Source organism: Chrysemys picta, chromosome 4 (genome assembly GCF_011386835.1).
Source record: "Chrysemys picta bellii isolate R12L10 chromosome 4, ASM1138683v2, whole genome shotgun sequence".
Lineage (NCBI taxonomy): Eukaryota > Metazoa > Chordata > Testudines > Emydidae > Chrysemys > Chrysemys picta.
In genome coordinates, this window is record NC_088794.1 from 131,436,407 (window position 1) to 131,459,246 (window position 22,840).

The 22,840-nt window shown below is 38.5% G+C and overlaps 1 protein-coding gene across 11 annotated transcripts in view; it reads left to right on the top strand.

Annotated features, from left to right (window-relative positions):
• EML1 (EMAP like 1) overlaps positions 1 to 22,840 on the top strand; it is a 176,271-nt gene that overhangs the window by 122,764 nt on the left and 30,667 nt on the right. For 6 of the 11 annotated variants that reach the window (XM_065593595.1, XM_005308801.5, XM_042858704.2 and 3 more), the window contains 7 exons: positions 1,156 to 1,290; positions 3,252 to 3,280; positions 9,434 to 9,563; positions 18,983 to 19,132; positions 20,637 to 20,706; positions 22,003 to 22,113; positions 22,399 to 22,494. In XM_065593595.1, coding sequence (XP_065449667.1) covers positions 1,156 to 1,290; positions 3,252 to 3,280; positions 9,434 to 9,563; positions 18,983 to 19,132; positions 20,637 to 20,706; positions 22,003 to 22,113; positions 22,399 to 22,494 — 721 coding nt within the window. Of the gene's footprint in view, positions 1 to 1,155; positions 1,291 to 3,251; positions 3,281 to 4,788; positions 4,816 to 9,433; positions 9,564 to 18,982; positions 19,133 to 20,636; positions 20,707 to 22,002; positions 22,114 to 22,398; positions 22,495 to 22,840 lie in introns of all 11 variants that reach the window. The other 5 variants (XM_065593593.1, XM_065593594.1, XM_042858703.2 and 2 more) reach the window with 1 other exon arrangement.

Consider the following 22,840-nt stretch of genomic DNA (forward strand, 5'->3'; position numbering starts at 1 on the left):
GGTGTTATTTCATCACCCAAAAGAATATTCTTATTTAAACTTAATAATTTACATTTTGGTTGGGTTTTGTATCAGAATGCATCCAAAACAATTTATACCACCATCAGGTGCTCCAAAAGAGAGAATATGGTAGCTGACATAAAGCTTTCCAGGATGCATCTGATGTTTCTGACTGTGTAGAACTTAAAATGGAGACATTCTTTCAGAGTAGTGCTTGGTTAGGTAGCAACTTAGCAGCTAAAGAATAGTGGTTCAGGTCTGGCAAGTTGGTGAAGTGACCACAATAATCTCTCTCCCCCTTTCAATATAAAGTCTTAAGTGGCCAATCTATTTCACTAGTTACTACAACTGTTTATGGTTGAATCGTCTAACTAAAGACAGAACCCTCCTGGTAGAGACGTTTGGAGGAAGGTTGGAAGGGGAAATTAGCCCTCTGAGAACTCTCTCACAGAGGAAAAGGGAAAAAGATCTTTTTAGGATCTATGTGTTTTTTTCATAAATGTAAGTAGAAGTGTCACATATTGATAAGATAATGACTGAAACTGCAGAAATATTTAAGAGGTCTCAGTTTACTCATTACCTTTGGGTATATTAAAACTGGGTTGAAAGTACAGGATAGAGTATTTGATACTGAATTAAAGACTGAATGGATATGAAAAGACATGGTCAGCTTAGTGCTCAAAATTTGACCTACTTTGAGAATTATGTGTAATATGACTAGGAATGTCACGTTATACTTTCTTTTTAAATCTATCACTCCATTCTCTAAATTTAGATAGTTTGGACTGATGTACAAAAATTGTAAGTGTGACCTCTCTGATATTCTGCTTCAGAAGTCTACGTATTGCATATACCTGAGCAGTGGATATTCCAACTGGCATCAGTATAGCACCTCTTGTAGACTGAAAAATAAGCAAAAAGGCAGCCATGTTAATCTCCATTGCAGTAGATACCCAGCAAAATAGTCCGACTGCTGCAGTTCAGTTCTTAGTAACCTAAATCATTATCTGTTCTAGAAAATAATTTATTAAATAGTTATGTTAATGCTTGTAGAAATAAAAGTTCAATTAAACTTTCTGAGGTATTTATCAAAATCTTTTTGTAATAAAATACTTTTATGTGTACTGCTATATAATGTACTCCCTTTTTTGTTAGTACTGTCAAAAGAACCAGCTCAGCTGAACGTGTATCCCCAGGAGGTCGAAGGGAAAGCTATGGAGATTCCAAAGGCAGCCGCAATCGCACTGGATCCACCAGCAGTTCTTCTAGTGGTAAAAAGAACAGTGAGAAGTATGTGATGTTTTTAATGTTTCCCTCTTCCCCACGCTGACTGCCCTAATAATGAAGTTACCAATTTTAAATAAGCAACTATTGAAAGGTTGGATTTTCTGATGATACAGCAATCAGACATGAGATGCCTATTGTGTATTGAACAGAGGATAGTTTTAAAGTACTCCGTCATCTAAACACTTTTTCAAGATGAGATTACACATTTTGTTTGCCTTATTGTATTCCAAGCCATGAGCCACGTGAAAATTTTGAGTTGCATACAGTAATGCCAAAAAAGTTTAGAGTTATTAATCCTTCTTTCCAGTATGTTGTTGGACTCCTTCATGTTACTTCTCGTGATTTTTCTCTTTGGATAATGCAGTCACTTGCTAGGGCATCATGTCTTCCCTCTGCTGATACGTTAGCAGATTTTTAAAGTGACTGTTCATACTCATTATGGAGGCATTTGGTAATGTCTCCATAGTTAAGATTGTGTTGAGATTTGCATGTAAAGCAGGACTACAGTCTCTGTTTCATACTTTAAAATCTGATTTTAGTTTCCAGGTTTGGCACAAAACTCTTTCTAGCACAACTGAAGTTCCTATATTTATTTTAGGGAAATATATACTAACTTTTGTAGAGGAAGCATGTAAACTCTGTTTTGGAAATGTTGTCCTGTTTTCCTTATTTCTTTGATTCCTTCTAGATAAATAATCATATAGCTCATAAACTCTGTGCACACACATGGTAATAACATAGGCCATTGGACATAGGCCATTTTTAAAATTAAACAAACAGAGATTCCAGGCTAAAAAGAAGGATCCAACCAACTTGGATCCTCTTGGTGGCACTGTGATGATGCCTTAATCAATAGTGAACAGATTTACCACTCAGATCCATTGCTACTGTAGGTTATCAGATTCCACTAAGAGCTGATGGTTTTGTTGATCACAACATGTTCTGCATGAAAGATTAGCTTTCTATGGAAGCAGTTTCAGTAAATATTGCCATTTTGCACTCCTTTCTTTCCCTACTTTCCTTAACTCCATAGTGGCTTTTCAATACAAATGGTTTACCAACAATCATGGCACAGCGCAGTGAATTACAGAAGGAGGGGGGGGGAGAAGAAAACAAAATAGCTTACATCTCTTGAAAGCAATCCCCTCTCTGACCACTTTGGTCCCTTTGTCAGCATTGCACTTAGTGTCTAGATAGCAACTCCTTTCTTGTCCCCCACAGACATGCTTATTAAATCCCCTCCTGAATTTTCCCAAATAGTTTGCTGAAGACACACACACACACAATAGGGTTTGTCAATAGCTTTAATCTCCACCTTCCGGGAGATGATCCACTGAAGAAGAGGAAACACTTAACAATGATTGGTAGTTGCCTTTCAAAGGCTTACCGACCTAGCTCAGATACCACCTTTCACAGATGAGTTTGGCTGGCTGTGCCCACTTATGGACAGGGTACATAAATACTTAAATACTCCCCCGGTTATGTTTTTTCTGTTGTCAATGAACTGTGAATTATGGACAGAGGCCCAGGCCTTCTGTCACATTGATATACAGATACTCTTTAAAAAATATAATATTTTTCTTTTTTGGTGTAGTTGTACACTGTTTTTGAACTAACAAGCATTGGTGGCCAATGAGCAAAATAATGATGGGATATTGTAGGTGCTAGAGATACTTAATGCCTGCCATGGTTGGATTAGATTTTCAAAGGAAAAAACTTGACGTCTAATGGGAGAGAGGCTGGAATCCCAGGGATGTGAAAATGGTTTTATTAGAAAAGTGAAAAAAGTTTTGGCATCTGTAGTAGGGTACCATAAGGAAAATGTTATTTTTACCATGTCCACATGTTGTATGTGGTTTTTAATTAATTGATTTTATAAAATTATATGAACTATTACTATGCCATATGAAAAGTGTTGTGTGCATGGCAAACTTTACAAGAAAACTCCTTGATTATTTTCACAGCAAACCCAAGGAACCAATGTTCAGTGCAGGTAGGTTCTGTTTTATTTTTCTCCATTTCTAAAGAGATAACTTGCATGCTGATGCATTTTTTATTGTACAGTGATTTATCAGGGAAATCGGCATTAGGATTCAGAGCCTTTCACTTACAGGACACTGGTGGCCTACTTCCTAGTGGCCAATGTGTCTGCATTGCGACTGGAATCCTTTTTGGCAAGAAGGCCAAGAATAAAAAGCCATGAAAATAGAAACTACCTTCTTACCCAATAGAGAGATTCCTGTTCAGGATTAAGGTTTTTGTGGGTTGAAGTATATGTGAAGCTCAAACTATGGCTCTCTGCATTATACAATATTTTAAGTGTGATTCTACTCATAAAAATGATCAAATGCAATTAAGAGATTTCATATATATGTCTCAGTTCTTTCCTGAGCAAAATTGCCAAGTTACCAATAAAAATATTGTTTTTCTCACTGAAGCTCTGGAAGCTCATCTTTTGACTTGAAAGTCAATGTTCTTTTCTTTCCTGCTCATGCATTATCACCATCAATAAGATTCTATAGGCTACATTCTAAATTTAAATAAGGACAGAGTTTATTTGCCTCTGCCATTAAAACTTTACAATCAATCCTGTTGATGGCATGTGACACAAAATAGAGTACAGCTGGCTTCCCTGTTGGTTCTGCAGAGCCAAGCAAAAGTAAAAAGTAGTAAAAACTTACTTTGTCATTGGAATAAGCAAATGTGATGGAATGCACACTGAAAACAAATCTGCTGGTTCAGCATGTGGTGTTTTTATAGTTACTTTTCAGACTATAATCATAATTTAAATTAAAGATGGAGGATTTCTGTTTCTTGGGCTGATAATCAAGGCCCCCCAGCAAAGCACATAAGCCTGTGCCTCACATCAAGCACTTAAGTAGTCTTGTTGATTTCACTGGGACTACTCATGTACTTATTGCTTCTCTGCATCACAGCCCAATTCCCTCTCATGGACTCTTAAGCTCTTGAACAAGAAAATAGCTTCTGATATGCTACATTTATAATTTTGTCTCAGAGTAACTTTTTCTTTTTCACTTTCCTGGAAAAGGCACATATGGCTTTAATAATCTTTGTTTCAAAATTTTCCATTGAGATTCATAACTTAAATGAATAATTTAACCTACGTGAGTCTGATCTTACCCTTCTGATTCAGGCAAAATTCCCACTGAAATCAGTTAGAGGTTTTTTTTCTAGGCAAAGTATATCCAGTATTCCTAAATATCGAATTATTTTTGGCATAAAGTTACATAATGGAGCTTAAACCAATCTTTTAATGATAAAATAGCTCTAAATGTATTACTGTCGGCTTGAAAAACAGAGTTTTGAATGCAGTTACACACAATCCACTGAATGGACCATGGGTCAATGTTTTGTCAAGCAACAGGTTAGCCTCTAAGAGGATACAGCTGGACAACCAGTAGAGCAGGGGTGTAGGTGAGCCTGACTGTACTCAAACCCATCTTTATCTAGCACTTCTGTCTCTGTCTCTGTAATCACAAGGGAAGCGCCGTGTGACACACTGCAAAGGTAGGCGTCACTTCCAAAACCTCATAGCTCTCTAAGCAAAACTGTTACCAGGGTGACAGAAGCTGTGTTTTTATACAGCCAATATACATTTTATTGCAAAGTTAAAACTCTTCAATTTATTTTGAGTAAGGTTAAAAATATTCATGTAACAGTGACTGAATTATAACCCTTGGATGCACTATAATGATAACAATGGGTTATAATTTAGATTTTGGTTGTCTTTGGTAAATGACTTTTTTAAAAATTCAGTGTTGAGAGAGCTATATGGCAGCATCTGGATGTCTCACTGTGTTTGAAATGCTGTTTTGCACCTCTGCTGACATGCCCTATGATATAGAACCTGCCCTGTTTTTGCTGTTTTGCTGCAAATCTAATGTATGCTTATAGAAACATTGTTTTTCCCTCTGCTTATATCTTCCTTGGTAGATGGTAGATTTGTCTGAATTATCAGTAAGCAGAAGTAGGTGTATAATTAATGCTTTATAATTAATTAATTAAATGCTTTTTTGCCCAGTATAGTAATACAGAATTACGTTTAGTAAGTGTATAGTATTGATTTCTGAAACATAATTGAATTGAACTTTAAATATGCACATTTGGTACATGTCTGTAACTTGTCTCTCTGGTATAACCAGAGATCTTGTCTTGGATTTTAGAAATTGCATATTCTTAACTAATTTTTCACTAACCTGCATTTTTTAGCTTTACATCAATTAAGTTTAAGCCCTTATAAAGGAATGACTGTTTTACTCTCAAGACTAAATTTTGGAAGGTGTCTCAACTCCACCACTGTGTATTGATCATGCAGTTTTATGTCTGTAACCAATAGTGGGTTCAATTGCAGGTCCAATTAGCATTAAGACATCTGACTACTAGGGCTGTCGATTAATCACAGTTAACTCATGCGATTAATTAAAAAAATTAATCACAATTAAAAAAATTAATTGTGATAAATCACAGTTTTAATCACACTGTTAAACAGTAGAATACCAATTGAAATTTATTAAATATTTTGGATGTTTTTCTGTATTTTTAAGTATATTGATTTCAGTTACAACACAGAATACGAAGTGTACAGTGCTCACTTTATATTATTTTTTTTATTACAAATATTTGCACGCTAAAAATGGTAAACAAAAGAAATAGTATTTTTCAATTCACCTCATACAAGTACTGTAGTGCAAACTCTTTATCATGAAAGTGCAACTTACAAAGGTAGATTTTTTGTTACATAACTGAACTCAAAACCAAAACAATGTAAAACTTTAGAACCTACATTCCACTCAGTCCTACTTGTTCAGCCAATTGCTAAGAGAAACAAGTTTGTTTACATTTGCAGGAGGTAGTGCTGCCTGCTTCTTATTTACAGTGTCACCTGAAAGTGAGAACAGGCGTTCGCATGGCACTTTTGTAGCCAGCATTGCAAGGTATTTACGTGTCTGATATGCTAAACATTCGTATGCCCCTTCATGCTTTGGCCACCATCCCAGAGGACATGCTTCCATGCTGATGATGCTTGTTAAAAAAAAAAAGCATTAATTACTTAATGATTGAACTCTTTGGGGGAGAATTGTATGTCTCCTGCTCTGTTTTACCAGTATTCTACCATATATTTCATGTTATAGCTGTCTCGGATGATGACCCAGCACGTTTTTCGTTTTAAGAACCCTTTCACTGCAGATTTGACAAAACGCAAAGAAGGTACCAATGTGAGATTTCTAAAGATAGCTAAAGCACTTGAACCAAGGCCTAAGAATCTGAAGTCCCTTCCAAAATCTGAGAGGGATGAGGTGTGGAGCATGCTTTCAAAAGTCTTAAAAGAGCAACACTTTGATGCAGAGACTACAGAACCCGAACCACCAGAAAAGGAAATCAACCTTCTGCAGGTAGCATCCGACTCAGATGATGAAAATGAACATGCGTCAGTCTGTAGTGCTTTGGATTGTTACCAAGAAGAACCCATCATCAGCATGGACATATGTCCTCTGTTGAAGCATGAAGGGACATATGAATCTTTAGTGCATCTGACACGTAAATATCTTGTGATGCCGGCTACAACAGTGCCTTGCAAATGCCTGTTCTCACTTTCAGTGACATTGTAAACAAGAAGCGGGCAGCATTATCTCCTGTAAATGTAATCAAACTTGTTTGTCTGAGCGATTGGCTGAAGTAGGACTGAGTGGACTTTTAGGCTCTTCAGTTTTACATTGTTTTGTTTTTTAATGCAGTTTCTGTGTACATAATTCTACATTTGTAAGTTCAACTTTCATGATAAAGAGATTGCACTACAGTACTTGTATTAAGTTAATTGAAAAATACCATTTCTTTTGCTTTTTACAGTGCAAATATTTGTAATAAAAATAAACATAAAGTGAGCACAGTATATTTTGTATTCTGTTTTGTAATTGAAATCAATATATTTGAAAACATATAAAAGATCCAACAATATTTAAACAAATTGTATTCTATTATTGTTTAACAGTGCGATTAATTGCGATTAATTTTTTTGATCACTTGACAGCCCTACTGACTACCTAAAAGGAGAAAATGCACCTGCATTTGCTTGGGCTCACAAAAATTTTGGCTGCAGAAATGCAGGCTATGTAATAATTTGGTCCTTGGGTTCTTGTTTCTAGTCCTCTGATGCCTCTGTCTGTTTACGTTTATAGTTTTATAGTGATCTGATATTTAATGACCTTTGCTAAGGAAAGTAGGGGGAAAGGAGTGTGCAGTATTGTATGTGTATTTTTCATGCTTTAGTAGTCAAAATTGTAAAATTCACTACGGTTCAAGTGACCAAATAATAACAATGAGAGACCTAATAATCTCCTCCCTTACCTGCCTTTTAATAATCATGATTAGAGTTGACATCACTAAAATCTGTTAACTTTCCAAATGTACAGTCTCATAATGCCTCAATAACTTTAGTGCTGGTAATATATTCTCAGCCTAATCACAGGGGTATCACATGCTAATATGAACAGCGATGTAGTTATCTATCTTGTGCAATGCAAGAGCATATTTTGTTTCTTGATAGAGAACTAGAAACCTAATTATTTATAAATATCCAAACATGTCTTCAGTGTTATCAGTCATCTTGAACTCCACACATCTGTTAACATTTTAGTTGTGTCCACTTTTAATATTGTTTTCCATTCTTTCACTAGAAATCTCAATTAAAAAACTATTAGTCTTTTTAATACAGTGCCATAATTGTACATGACATCATGCAAGAGCAGTGCTGTGGCAGAACAACTAGGTTTCCCGAGCATATACATTTCTGCAGTTCAATAGCAAAATATAGTTTAAACATACGACATTTCTTTATTGAGTGAATTCTCGATATAAACAAGACTAGGGCCAATAATGCATGCATGTACTCCCATTAAAACACAGCTTTTAGTTTTTAAAATTAAAATAATACTGGCATGTGTGTTAATGATGCTTGAAAATCCTTAGCATAACTTTAACAGATCTAATTGTATAAGTTTTATTTACATAATTTTGTTACTTCTGCCCTTCCATTTCCTCTGTGCACATGATTATTCTGTCTAGTAACTCTACAGATGTCACTGACTCCAAAACTGCTTGATTCACATGAGAGCAAGGCTGAATCCTTTGATCTGCTGATGGAGCAGCAGGAGCCAGCAAGTTTTGAATCTGGACAAACTTCACCAGAAGTTCACAAGACACCCTGTTTGGCCCTGCCAATTTCTAAAAGTCCTAGTCAGAGCTTCATGCCATTTCCTAGATCTCCTAGTTTTATAAGCCCCATGAAATCCCCAAGTCAGTACTTTCAGATCTGTTATTAATTCATGCGTCTGTTCTCAGACATATTTCTTATAAGACCCCCCAACTACAGTATTTCTAGTGTTTTCTCCTCTAAATGTTTACTTTCTATTAGCAAAGTTCAGTTTTGTAGCTTCTTTCCTGTACATCATTTTTCTTTCTATAATGTGTTGTCAGTTTGTCATTCCTGTTTCAATGTTTAGCTATGCTTTAAACACTTAACTGTTTTTGCATGTACGTCTGCATGATTCTTTTTACTAATTGTTTGTGTTTATACGTGATGTACCTTTCACATTATGTATCAAGTGTAAAGTACATCTTTACACTGAGATGCAAAGAATGCAACTAACTGTTTAAGTATTTTTAGATGCTGATGCTCAGAACTGTAAATATCCATCAAAAACTAAATAAAAAATTTTTAAGTGGCATTCCTGCGTTAATTGTAATTTTTACTTTGGTGTTTTTCCTCAGTTCTGGTATAAAAAGGAAATATGTACATACGGTATTAATTTCCCCTGAAAGTAATGGTTTGGTCTTAATCTTTTCATTTCTATAGTTCTTTGTTGCATAGTCTAGTTGAAGAGTTTGCTGCTAGTCTCAAAATATTTAGACAAAAGGGGACTTCATGCCCTTTGTTTTATAACCCCTATCTAGCGTTAGTTTTTGACTAAAACAAAAACAAAAGCTACATGTCCTATAATATAAGTTTGAAACGCCGTATTATGCAAAAATATTATTCACTGAAATGATAGGTGGGAGCAGTTGGAGGAGAAATCTTTGCTGATGTGTTTATGTATAACTCTCTAAACATTTCTGACCCTTTTTGTAGAAGAAGGATATGTAAAAATGTTTCTGCGTGGACGTCCTGTTACCATGTACATGCCCAAAGATCAAGTGGAATCTTACAATTTGGAAGCAAAAGTAGAACTACCAGCCAAGAGGCTTAAACTGGAATGGGTGTATCCTTTTTATGCTAGAGTATTACTGGGAACTAGTAATTTCTTAGCAATTGTCTTAAAATTGTGTTTTAAAAATTATTTAGCAAAATTGAGGTCTTTATGTTGAATTAGTTTCTTTAATGAACTATTAGGCCACATTCACTTTTGAATAGGTGATAATTTATTGAGACTGCTGCTCCAGATTTTATGCAAAATAGTCAAGCAGCTCGAGGAAGGTTTCACTTAAATGTTGCCTGAAGGTTATGTTTAAAACATGTTAACTATCACAAATTAAAATTGGGCATATTGCAAGAATTTAGTGAACTGTGATTACTAATTATAGTGTACATAAAACAAGTTTGCTTCTTTTCTGATACACATCAGTACTTTATTACGCTATTTTTTTTTAAATTGCACACTTGTCTTTTTTAAGAGGTGCTATAATTGCAGTACACTGATAACAAAAGGGGTCTTATAGAACATTCTTGTACATGACAAATTCTCTTCACTGTAGTTAGAAATTAAAAAAAAAATTAAATTGGAGCCTAAAGTTAGACTCAGAAATCCACATTTAGATGCCAGTCATCTATTATCAAGTTTTGTTGTAAGTGTCTTGGTAGAAGTGAAACTTTAGTGGGGATTTGATGGAGGATAATGTGATCATTTTACACATTTTTATTGGGCACTCCTCCGCATAAGGGCAAGCATGGGAGAATGCATGAAGGTACTTGCTAGAAAATTTGATAGATGGGCAATGAAGGCTGCGTTGGCATAGACCTCAGCCTCCACTCTGCCAACAATGTTTCAATATTGTATAAAAAATTATAGTTGGGATGGGGATAGGCCATGACTTCAGTGTGAGTATTCCTATGCCTTGTTTTTTAAAGTGTGATATCCAGGGCCAGCTCTGGCTTTTTGGCTGCCCCAAGCAAAAAAAAAAAAAACAACGGAGTGCAGGGACTGGCTGGTGGGGAGAGGGGGAAGGAGCAGGCGGGAGAGAGAGAAGGGGCGGCCAGGGCTACAGCAGGGGCGCTGCCTCGCGGCCCCTCCCACTGCGCCGTCTCCTGCCGCCTGCCGCGAGGGCTCTGCTCCGGTCGGCGGGGAGGGAAAGAAGAGGACTGCACTGCAGGGCGCTCTGGTTCTCTGCGCCGCTGCCCCCTACAGGGCGGCTGGAGCAGAACCAAAAACAAAAAAACAACAACAAAAAAATGGCCTAGGATTGGGCCGAATGCCGCCTCGAACAATCTGCCGCCCCAAGCACCAGCTTGCTCAGCTGGTGCCTGGAGCCGGCCCTGGTGATATCCATAGTATAACCGATTAGAAAGCTAAAGTTTTCAATTCATGGAAATATCTCAAAGGTTAACAGCCTCAAGCCAGTGCTGGGTGGTTAGAAGGTAAAGGAGGAAAAATATTTCCAAAGAATACCATGCTGAATTTTTCTTTCAGACTTTTCTTTCTTTGGACGTAGTCAATGGGACTGTTTGCAGGTTTAGAAGTTAAACTCATGTGTATGTCTCTGCAGAATATGGGCACAAAGATGTTACTATATTTTACTATTATTTGTATTACCATAACACTTAGGAGCCCTAGTCATGGACCAGGACACCATTGTGCTAGATGCTGTATAAACAGAGAACAAGACAATGGTCCATGCCCCAAAGAGATTACAACCTAAGTATGACGATAATGGAGTCTCACGTCAGTGTCGATGTACAAGGATTCAGCAAACATTATAGGTGAACATGTATATGTAGGGTGACCAGATGTCCCATTTTTAAAGGGACTGTCCCGTTTTTGGGGACTTTTTCTTATATAGGCGCCTATTACCCCTGACCCCCGTCCCGTTTTTTCACAGTAGCTATCTGGTAACCCTATGTATATGTGAGATCAGACCAATGAGAGAAATGCAAACATGGTTACATGTGGGACAGGCAAGATTGTCCATGACCATTGTAGCCTGTTGTATCCTTGCTTTGTGTTGTTAACGTTTTTCACATAAGGTGTTAATGCACCTTGCTTCAAAGCAGTTAATAGCAACATGACAAATCTTCAGCCATCTTGCTCAGTTATGGGATCAACCTGACATGCTTTCAAGTTTGACTTCAGTGTGTCTGTATATTGTTTGTAGTGGCCTCCACGAAAACAAGTGCATCGCTTTAGATGACCACAAAGTATGGCCATTGATAGTTTCAATTTGGTCATACAAATGAGATGCTCTGACCAATGCAGCTGAGCTTTTATGAGCATGCTTTGAATGTCAGACATCCACCAACAATTAAGGATATCAGTATTGGGAATCTTGTCCTACCATTTGATTCTGCAAACAGACTGAAGACAGCACATATGGAACTGATCAAGTTTCCTAATGTGGCAGAGATATGTTGTACAAGTCTCAAAACCATATAGAAGCATTGTAAGCACGACTCTCCAATAGACATTTAGCTTAGTGCTTATTTTGACGTCCCTATTGTTTCATAGGTGATGTGTGAGCATTCCACATGCAGAACTGGCCTTGGCTATGCAATGGGTAATCTTGTCATCAGTTGTGGCATTCTCTTTAGGTAGCAAAACTTCTCTACTGTATTGAGAGGAGTGTTGTTGATCTTAATAAGTGGTAGTCATATGCAACTCTGGGCACAGGCTGGTACAGTACTTCAATTTTCTTTCAGCTGATTTTGAAACCAAAGTGATTGACTGCCCTAGCAAAGTGGTCTTGTATAAATTGAATGTCATCAATAGAGTGAGCAACCAGGGCAGTCATCAGCAAATTAAATCTCCTTAATGAGTAAACCCGCCACTTTTGTGTGAGCACAGAAGCATTGCAGATTGCACAACTTCCCATCAGTGCAGAACTGGATAAATACTCTTCTGTCAATGTCAGGAAATGCATCCATAAGCATAGCCAAAAAAAGATGGAAAAGAGTTAGAGAGCCAGCAGGCAATATTGTTTGGTGCCATTGATGATCTTTTTCCACCACTCTGGCCATCATCCCATCATGGAAGGACTGAATGACAAATTTGGCAGGGCATCCAGAGATAAACAAAAATTTCCAGAGTCCCTCATGATTTAGAGTCCAGAGTTTTAACTAATTTGGTAAACACCATATAAAGACCTCCGTTTTGCTCCCAGCACTCTTCCTGAAGCTGATGAGCTGTGAAGATCATGTCTGTAGAGCCCCATTCAGACCAGAATCCACATTGGGACTCGGAAAAGTTGATTTCCACAAAATAGGTGTTAAATCTTCAGTATGACCCATGCAAGAATTTCCCCAGCAACAGAGAGTAGGGAAATGCCACAATGATTATCAGTTTGCCATATCACCCTAATGTTTATAGAGGTGGACAATGTTGGCATCCTTAAAATCCTGTGACACCTACTCCTGCTCCCAAATAATGTGGAAGAGCCATGTGAGGTGCCTTGCAGTGTGGTAGCCACCCTGCTTATAGATATCTGCTAGCATGCCATCCAGTCTGAGTGCTTTGCTTTGTGACATCTGCTTGATTGCTGTTGTATTCTCATAAGGTGAGCGCTAGTACAAGTTCTCCTTTTAATGGATGTTGTGGAAGAGCATTAATTGCGTCCTTGGAAATTTTGGAAGGGTGATTAAGAAGTGAGCTGAAATGTTCTGCCCATTGAGCATGTATTCCTTTTTTCTCAGTTGAGTCAATTGCCGTCCAGTGTGCATACAGGGGTTATCTTGTTGCACTGGGGTCACCACACCGCATGCAGGGTCAGCTAAGTATAAGACAAAAAACAACAGATGGATACAGACAGGGAGAGCAAGGAAACAGTATGACAATATTGGTCAGCATGATAGGCAGTGGTCTCAGCACAGCAGAGGCCTAACCATTGTCAAGATTTTTGTCTGCCTCTAAGTAAAGGAAAGTTTTAAGGAGGACAGTGAGGTAGCTTTGCAGATGTTTATGGGGTGCTCTTTCCAAGCAGGAGGAGCAGCACAGGAGAAAGCACAAAGATGCTTGTTTAAAATTTAACAAGTGGATGATGGAGGCTGGCATTGTAAGAACCTGCAAGGCTGGGATTATGGGGTTATGGTCTGCTGACACCCCCACATCACAACAGGAGGCTTAGACTGGGCTTCCGTGGGAGGACCTGTGAGGCTAGGCTCAACAGGAAGTACTGCCCAGCAGGACCTGAGTGGCAGCTCCTCACAGCCTGCTGACTGGCTGGCACCAGTACATAAACCAGGAAGCTATGACAGGGAGTTTTCTGAGCAACAGCACAGTCCTCCTGCCTGTCTCTGCTTCAGACCCCGCATGTAAGAGCCCCGCTTCCAGATTCCGACTCTGCCTGTCTCCTTACGCCTGGCTCTTGGTTTGCCCTCTGGCCTGTCTTGGACTCTGGCCTTCTGGTACTCAACCCAGCCTGACTCCTGCTCTGACCACTAGGTCTGACTGCCCATGTCCCTGTCATGACAGGCATTCTCTAATTGGAGGTGGGAATCAACATCTCAATAGGTAAGGTGGGGATAGGCCTTCAAGGTAAAATGAAGACAACTAGCATATGCGTAATGCTTCTGCCAGATGGTGTAGGCAGCAACAAGGGCTGGGTTCAATACCTCGGGGCTCCTCTGAACAATACAAAACAGAAACCACTTGAGCCACCACCCACTAATCTTGAAAAAATAAATACCACTTCTGGGTGTCTTCAGAGGCAGCATTTCCCCTCTCACAAGCACTGAATCTATGTATAACAAAATAAAACTTTTATTAAAAGAAGAAAACACAGCATTAATTTGGGAAAACACTGCAACAATTACTTGAATGTACACAACCAATGAGTAAAACACCTGCCCCATGATATCTTGGGCAGTGTCCTTTTTTTCGGTTTCCCACCTTGCAGTATGAAAGTCCAAGGGATGAATGTCTTTTTAACATTTTTCCTCTGCTGCACTCCACTCAGTTTGTTGTCCAAGGTCAGCAACGTCCCCAGAGTCCAGGGATGTGTTTGGGTGAGTTCACCTCCCGTCCCTGAGGGGAGAGGGTGGTTGAGTGATGCCTTCACCTCTGCCCATCTGTGTGTGTGCAGTCTCAGCTGCTGTTTGTCTGTCAATGTCTCTGCATGTAACTGCTGCTGCTGACAGCTGCCATCATCACTGCTGCCTGTACCTGCAATGCTGTGTTCTGAGGTTCCACCACTTATTCCCTTTCTCAGAGATTTCAGCTCTGTAGTGATTTCACTGAATAGTGGGGAACCTCTCTGCTGCTACCCCTTCTGCACTGTCTTTTCACCTCAACACTGTCTATATACCAGGTCTAAAGTTCCGCTCCCTTAGATCAGCTTATCAGTGAGCTCAGTTCCAGTAATCACTAAAGAACCAGGACTTTCAAATCAGTCTAGTCAGCTCTGTTTTTTCAAACACTTGAGGAGGGAGGGTCAAACGGCTTCTGGGACGCTTTAAACAGGTCCATACTACCAGGTAGGAACATCTGTCCCTACTGCCTCTGACTCTTACTTGGATATGGCATCACAACCGTACACTTAGTGAGTGAGGTTAACCTTAGGGTGACTCCCTTAATTAGAGCGGGTTAATTACAACCCTTCTGCCCTTTACTCATACAATGAGGAGAACAACATTTCATTTCCCCTGCATTCAATACTAAAGAGAATTTTAACCCCAAATAGCCAAAAGTGATCACTTTGTCAGCGAAGGTCTGACTGCTGATACCCTAGTCAGAAAACATGTAGCTATGCAAACAGTCTGCTCCTGAGCTCTTCCCCCCCCCCCCCCGCCCCGTTTATCACTAGATATCAGGGGAGAGCTCATTCTGACCCTGCTTACATATGTTCAATGCAATAAAGAAGCGGGAGCCAGTGGAGAGATGTGAAGAGAGGAGTGATATGGTCAAGCAATGGGCTAGGAGATTCTTGCATCAGAATCGTGACTGGATACGATCAGGGCAAAATTGCATTTGTCAAGGCCAGAGAGAAGGATGTTGTAGTAATCTAGATATAAGATGATGAGAACCTGGACAAGAATAATTGCCTTGTGGGTAGTTAGGAAAAGCTGTATCTTAGAGATATTATGCAGAAAGAATTGGCAAGCTTTAGACATAGCCGGGATGCAAGGACCTAGAGAGAGATCTGAGTCAAAGAGGACACCCAGATTATGAGCCTGAATGACAGGCAGAATGGTGATGGAGATAGGAGGGTTTGACTAAGAACACTATTTTATCCAGGTTGAACTTGAGCTGACAGCTAGACATCCATAAGGAGATACCAGAGAGACAGAAGGAAACAGGTCTAGAGTAAAGAGGTAGATCTGTGAGCTGTCATCATAGAGATGGGAGTTGAATTTGTGTTTGCAGATTGTAGGTGAGATTATCCAGAGAGGGAGAACAGATGCGAACCAAAGATATAGTCGTATGGAGCCCTACACAAAACTGGAGGGAGAATAAGGTGGATCCTCTGGAGGACACTCTGAAGGAGGGATTAAAGAGGAACAGGAAAACCAGGAAAGGATATAGTTACAGAAGCCAAGGGGAGGACAAGATTTCACAAAGAAGAGGATGGTCGACTGTGTCAAAGGCAACTGACAGGTCAAATAGGATGAGGATGGAGTACTAGTTCTGACCTTAGGCTAGGAAAAGGTCATTAGAGACTTTGGCAAGAGCTGATTCAGTGGAATGCAAAGGGCGGAAGCCAGACAGGAGAGGGTTTAGGATGGAACTGGAGGAGAGGACCCCCAGACAATGACTGAGAACAGCTCATTCTTATCTTAGAGATAACTGGTAGGCGTGGCAATAGTAGAAGCAGCAGGGGTGGTTTTTTTTTTCAGGATTGGAGAGACTAAAGCATGTGGGTATTGTAAACCAGAGGAGAGTGAGAGGTTAAGGAGAAGAGATGGGGAGGGATGAGAATGGGCATAAAGGAGCTCAGCTGATAGGATAGTTTCACTGAGGTAAGTACCTGGGTTAGAGGAGGAGAGCAGATGAGGAAGCATCTGCAATTGTGAGAGTTGTAGGAGGGGAGGGGAGAAGGTCACTTTGTATTTTGTCTAGTTTTCTCTTGGAAGCAATCAGTGAGCTGTGTGGAGAGAGAAGTAGAGGCAGGAGGAGGGTTTGAGGAGTGACTCAAAGGTGTCAAAAAGGCAGCTGGGATTGAGGACCTGAGACTCAATTAAGCTAGCAAAGAGTTGTTGAACAAGGAAGATGGCAGAACTGAAAGAAGAGAAAACAGATTTGTAGGGGAAGAAGTCAGCTTGTTCCTGAGATTTCTGCAGCATGAGAACAGGAGCAAAGGAAGCAGGTGTTGGGGGAGAGCCAGGACTAGGGGTTGGCAGGATGGACCTTGTGATCAAAGAGTGGGGCAAACGAGTCAAGCGTGGAGGAGAGTGAAACATGGAGAGAATTAACAACCATATAAATGAAAGAAAGTGAAGAGAGGGCTGAGAGCAGACGAGAAGTCACTAATGCTGATGGATTGGAAGTTATGTAAATGCCAAGTGACAGGGCATGATGGAGGGGGCTCATGAGTGATGCTAAAAGAGACCAGGTAATGGTCAGAGGGGGGAATTCAGCAACAGAGAGAGAGAGCAGTGCCCCTTTTTAATGAGATTTGAGCCATGGTGCAGATCAAATGAAAGGGGATGGGTGAGGTAACACACAGCTAAGGGGTTGGATGGGTCATCAACATAGAAGTTGAAGTCACAGAGGATGGGGGTGGGAGATTGTGAGGAGAAGAAAAGAGAAAGCCAGGAGTTGAAATCAGAGAAGAAGGCTGATGGGGAGGAGCTGGGTAGTTGGTAAATGACAACATGGAGGGGTATGGAAAATTGGCTGCAATGCTGCTCAAAAGAGAAGAGAGTGGGAAGTGGGAGGAAAAAGATATTTTTTCCCAACTAGATAAATATTTTATATATAATAGTTATTTACTTAAGGATTTCCTCCATATAAATAAAGTTATATGCCATAATATTACTTAACATCTTGACTTTCATACACTCTGACTTCTAACCTCTATGGGCTTGATTCTGCAAGGTATTGAAGTCTAAGGAAGTTTTGATATTGACTTAAATGGGAATAGGATCGGACTTTATACAGACAAATAGGAAGATTGAGCCAATAAAATGGTGTCCTGTAATCCAATGTCCAATCCAAAGTTTTCTTAAAAATAGGAAGCTTTTAGTTTTCCTCTTCATTACCAGTAAGTCATCTGTAAGCGAGACACTCGCTATTTTCATTCATGCACGCTTCTTTATTACTTTACAGTTAGGGTATCTCAAAAAACTTAACGGAGTGTTGGTTGAAACTTTCAAATCTGGTAGCCTAAAAGTGGGTTCCTGAATACATATTTAGGTGCCCAAATACAAGTGGCTGTATTTTCAGAAATGCTGAGCAATCACTCACTAGTCCTGTTGAAGTCAGTGGGAGGTGCAAGAGTTCAGCACCTTTGAAAAGTCAGGAAACCTTTATTTAATTGCCTAATTTTAGGCACCCAAGTTTGAAAAATTTGGCCTCACTTCCTGCATCATATCGACATATGGTTGAACAGCAGGGTCAAACCATCCTTGCCCATAATGAATGGAGGACAAAATATGTATTCATTTCTATATTCTTTTTATTATTAAAAATCACTTCTAAACCACAGTAGATTTATACTGCACTTTATAAACATTATCTCTGCCTCAAAAAGCTTACAATCTAATTGTATATACTAAAAGACCTGGGGAAAAATAAAGCATTGTGTTATATTAATGTTGTATGTCAGTGGTTGTCAACCTTTTCCATAACACAACCCCTTTCTTCCATACTGGACCACCTGGGAATATCCTCCCATTTAGCCAGGACCTAGCTGAGACCACACTCTCCCATATTAGCAGGGTCGCCATGTCCCCTGATGCCTGTTTATTACATACTTGAGTAAGACAACTTAATTTGGCTAAATTGTGATCTCATTTACACAGGTTTAAACATGTATTAACTCCAGTTATTTCACTGGACTTAGTTTGGTTTATCACTGATGTGACTGGCATCAGGATCTGGCCCACTGCCTTTTCAATACTGTACCCGTTAATTGAAATGTATGATGCAACTCTTTACTATCCAGATAGATATGAAACTGTAAATGACGAGGATAATGAATCAATCACCCTGAACAAAGGATAAGGCAATCAGTCCTGATATGATGCAGAGCGTGCTACTGGATGACCGACTAGAGTTCTCTTCCAGCCCAAATGATTCTTTCATATAACCAATCAATTTAAATAATAAGTGCACTTGAAACAAAGCTGGTAGTTTGCACAAATGTCAAAGGATAGTAAAGACACCAGGAATTGCCATGAAAGTATATTGCCTGCACTGCAAGTTTGCAGGGATCTGGTATTTTCACTGTACAGAAGGGGCAATAATATGTTATTTTCCATGTGTCAGTCTCTTAATTCATAAGAAGTAGTGTTATTTCTTCTTAACAAGCATGCTAGCTATGGGTATAGGGGTCGGGACTGTCGCAGTAACCTATACCTACTTCCAACGGGCGAAACTGTGTATTTCATTGCATCAGTAGTTGTGTTATACAATGTTGAAGAACAACTTCAGAGACATTACACTGGTCACAATGATGATGTGAAGTGGTAAGTCTCCAAAACATTCTTATTTTTTTATAGAAATGGGGTTCTGGGAAATGCTAATGTTGCCTTTAAAAAATTAATTAATGTTCTTTCCTCTCTGAAAAGAGAATTCTAGTAATTTAACCTCTAAATCTTCATGTGTTAGATGTTTGTTACCTAAGAGACTGCCTGTCATCTTGGCTCATCTGATAACTCTGCATTTCCTTCCAGAAGATCTATTCTAGTCCATCTATCACCATAATATTTATGTGCTTTTTATTCTAGATCTGAACAAAGTGCTGGCACAGAGTTATTATAAAGTGCAGTTTCAGTTCCCTGTGTTTGGTTCCCATAACTGGTCTCTCTTTACATACTTAGAGAAGGCGGAAAATCTAGATATTTGACTTTGTTGTTAGACCTGCTTACCTTCAGATTCTATGGTCTATTTGTCTACATTCCCCTCCCTTATGTCTTTGTTGTTAAGATAATTTGGTCATGACCTTTGTTAATTCTTAAGGCTCCTCTTAATACTTTTCAGCATGACTGTATAAATGCTTCTAGCTTCCTTTATCTACATTTCTCTAGGTTAAGCATTATGAAACACCTTTTTGCCTCTATAAGAGGCTAAAAATAGTACTGATAATGGAATCTGGTTGCAACCTTAACTATATAGGGCCATGAACATGCTCCATGAAATGAATTCATCGCATAGCTTAGTGGTTTTACAGTGAGATTTTAACTTGGATTTTGATTAACTGTTTCATCTCATCTGTCTTTTTCAAACTCTCCTACTCCTTTGAATTTTTCAAAGCATTCAGGGTTTTAGAGAGTGGATAATATTCTGTTTTGAAAGTAGAGTGAATTCCTTATCCCCTAGCTGTCGAAGTTCATTTTGCTTGGCACTCTGCCTCCAGGACTAAGTGAGAAGCAGCTGCAGTGAAAGAAGAATTAACATATTTGCAGTATTGCTTGCTCTCCTCTTAAACAATACATTGATGATTTCTCTTCTCTTGGGTATAGTGGTAATTGCTGAGTATATTTTGTTTATCTGAACAGCTGATTCTAGGGGTCAAATGGTTTAATTTATTGGTTCTGGAATTCTGTTTCTGAGACTTAGATTCACGGCCCTAAAATTTATACCCTTGTAGAATTTTGAAGTGGATAACAATAGTATTTTTCCAGAGCAAGAGGAAGGATAATCAAAGCCTAAACTTGATAAAAAGAACCAAGTAGTACTGTACTACTATACTGTATGTTAAGAAACTGGAAGGGCACAAACGAATCACCAACTGGTTCTAGTGTCTGAGTTGTAGTAATAGAAGAGTTTGGGGAACAAAAGGTCATGAAAGTAGTTTTGTCTCTATTTTGGGGATACATTTTTTAGATTCCTAATATGCATTTATGTAACTGAAGTAATAAGACTAAGTCTGTAGACTCTTGTTTTAGTCTGCATGGAATTTGGCATTTGGCTGTTACAATATATCATCAATGCTTTAAATATGAAGGTTGACAACTTTTTCTTTTCCAGCCTAGCTGTCCATCCTGACCGGATCACCATAGCAACAGGTCAGGTTGCAGGTACCTCTAAGGATGGAAAAGTGAGCAAACCTTTTGTTTACAGTAACATGCTCATATTTCTCAAGACATATTATTGTATTGTAGTTAGTGGTATATTAGCTCTGTGCAGTACTTAAATTATCCTTGAATTTTAAAAATTAAAAATGCAAAGCATTATATTCTTAATTTGACAGAAGCTAATTGAATGATGCCAAGGTAGCCAATGGAATTGTCAAGTTCCATCAGCTAGTTCCATTTTCTGATGCCGTCTGTCTGTCTCTGACTCTCCAGCTCCATTCCTTACAGAGAACACGAGGAGGTTTGGAGGTGGGCTCCAGAGGAAAGATGGGACCATGAGATCCAAAATTTTGATAGCTGTGTTTGTCTTGTTTTTAAAAATAATCCACATTGTTATTTGAAAGAAGCTGAGTTTTCTTTAAGGGTTAGTTTTATTTATTAATGATCAATAAGAGATCAAGAGTAATAATTGGGCCTGATACAGCATTAAAATATCAGTTAACTTAAAAGTTTTATACACACACACATTTTAGAATTTGGCCTTCATTTATTAGTCTATTGTATACATAGAATAAATTCTGTGCAAGTCTTCCTAATTGCTTTGAGGTAATATTTTTAATTAACTCATATTTACAGGGACTGCCCTCTAGTGGATATAAGAAGCATTTAGGTCTCCATCATATTGAGCAATGTACTCTATTATCTTTGTATTACTGTAAGTGATTGTTAGGAGAGAACTTTAAACATGTACCTTTGACATGCAAATAATTTTAATTATTCATATACTGAATTGATTTTAAGCTAAACAAAGATGGTTCTGACCAATGTTATAAAAAGGGAGACTAATAATAAAGTACTTTTCTATGGGCAACTTTCCACTGTTGTTGAAAGTAATCAGCCAGTAACTGATTTTCTTGTTTTTGTTTATTGTGCATTAGTAATTTGATAGCAACTAGAAACAGTATAGTGTTTGCTGCAGTTAAGACTCTGTGACCTTGGAGCAGGACATGAAATGGGCTAATTGTAGATCTGATCTTGCAAGGTGCTTAACACCTCCCACTTAGTACTGGACACCTGGGATTGGAGGATGCTCTTTGCCCTGCCAAATTAATCGCAATGACTAGGCATATGTGTGGCTATTACTGGGTCATTTGCTAGGCCATCTGTCATTATACAGCAGGAGAACTATATTGATGTTACCAATAATACTGATATTAAATGTTAATAACATGTGTTTTCACGTATTTTCAAATTTTAAAAAATGCGGATACTCTTTCCCCCAAAAATTTTTCACTTGCTTCTGCTTTAATTTTTTACAGCAATTACCACCCCATGTACGTGTTTGGGATTCTGTTACTTTGAATACACTGCATATCATTGGGATGGGCTTTTTTGACCGTGCTGTCACCTGCATTGCTTTTTCTAAGTCTGTAAGTAAATGCATGTATAAAGTGTTTGTGTGCTGAATGTATAGTTAAATTATTTAAAGTTTCATATACACAGCATTCTGAAAAAATTGAGAGCTAAATCTTGTACTACTCAAGCAAAACTCCACAGTTTACTTCCGTCTGTAGGATTTGGATCTAAAGATTTTAATTGGACGTAGAATAACATTTTTCACTTTCAGTTAGGCAGTAATGTTTAATAACTTTTAGATTTGTATCTACGAATTTCTGAATTATTTTATAAATGATTTTTAAAATGTTTTGCTTCAGAATGGAGGAAGTAACCTTTGTTCCGTGGATGATTCAAATGACCATGTGCTTTCTGTATGGGACTGGCAGAAGGAAGAGAGGCTGGCAGATGTCAAGGTGTTGCAATAAGATATTTTGTGCAATAAAATGCTTGATTGTATGTAGATCTGAATTTTTGTCATCAAATTTCTTTCTGTACCTTTTAATTCTTATTAGTGCATTAATTTATAAAGGACAAAGAATATAAAGTACAGATATCTGAAATATTTCTTCTCATGGTTGAAAATACTGTGGGGGGCTTTTCGGAGGGAGGGAGAGAAGGAAAAGGGTCTTATTTTTGCTTTGCTGTCACAATCATGTTAGAGTTTATTAAGAAATTTTAAAAAGCAACTATAGGGATGTATAAGAGGGCATACAGAAAAGTGCTGTAAACAAATTTTAATTTGAGAGCTTCCTCTTAAGA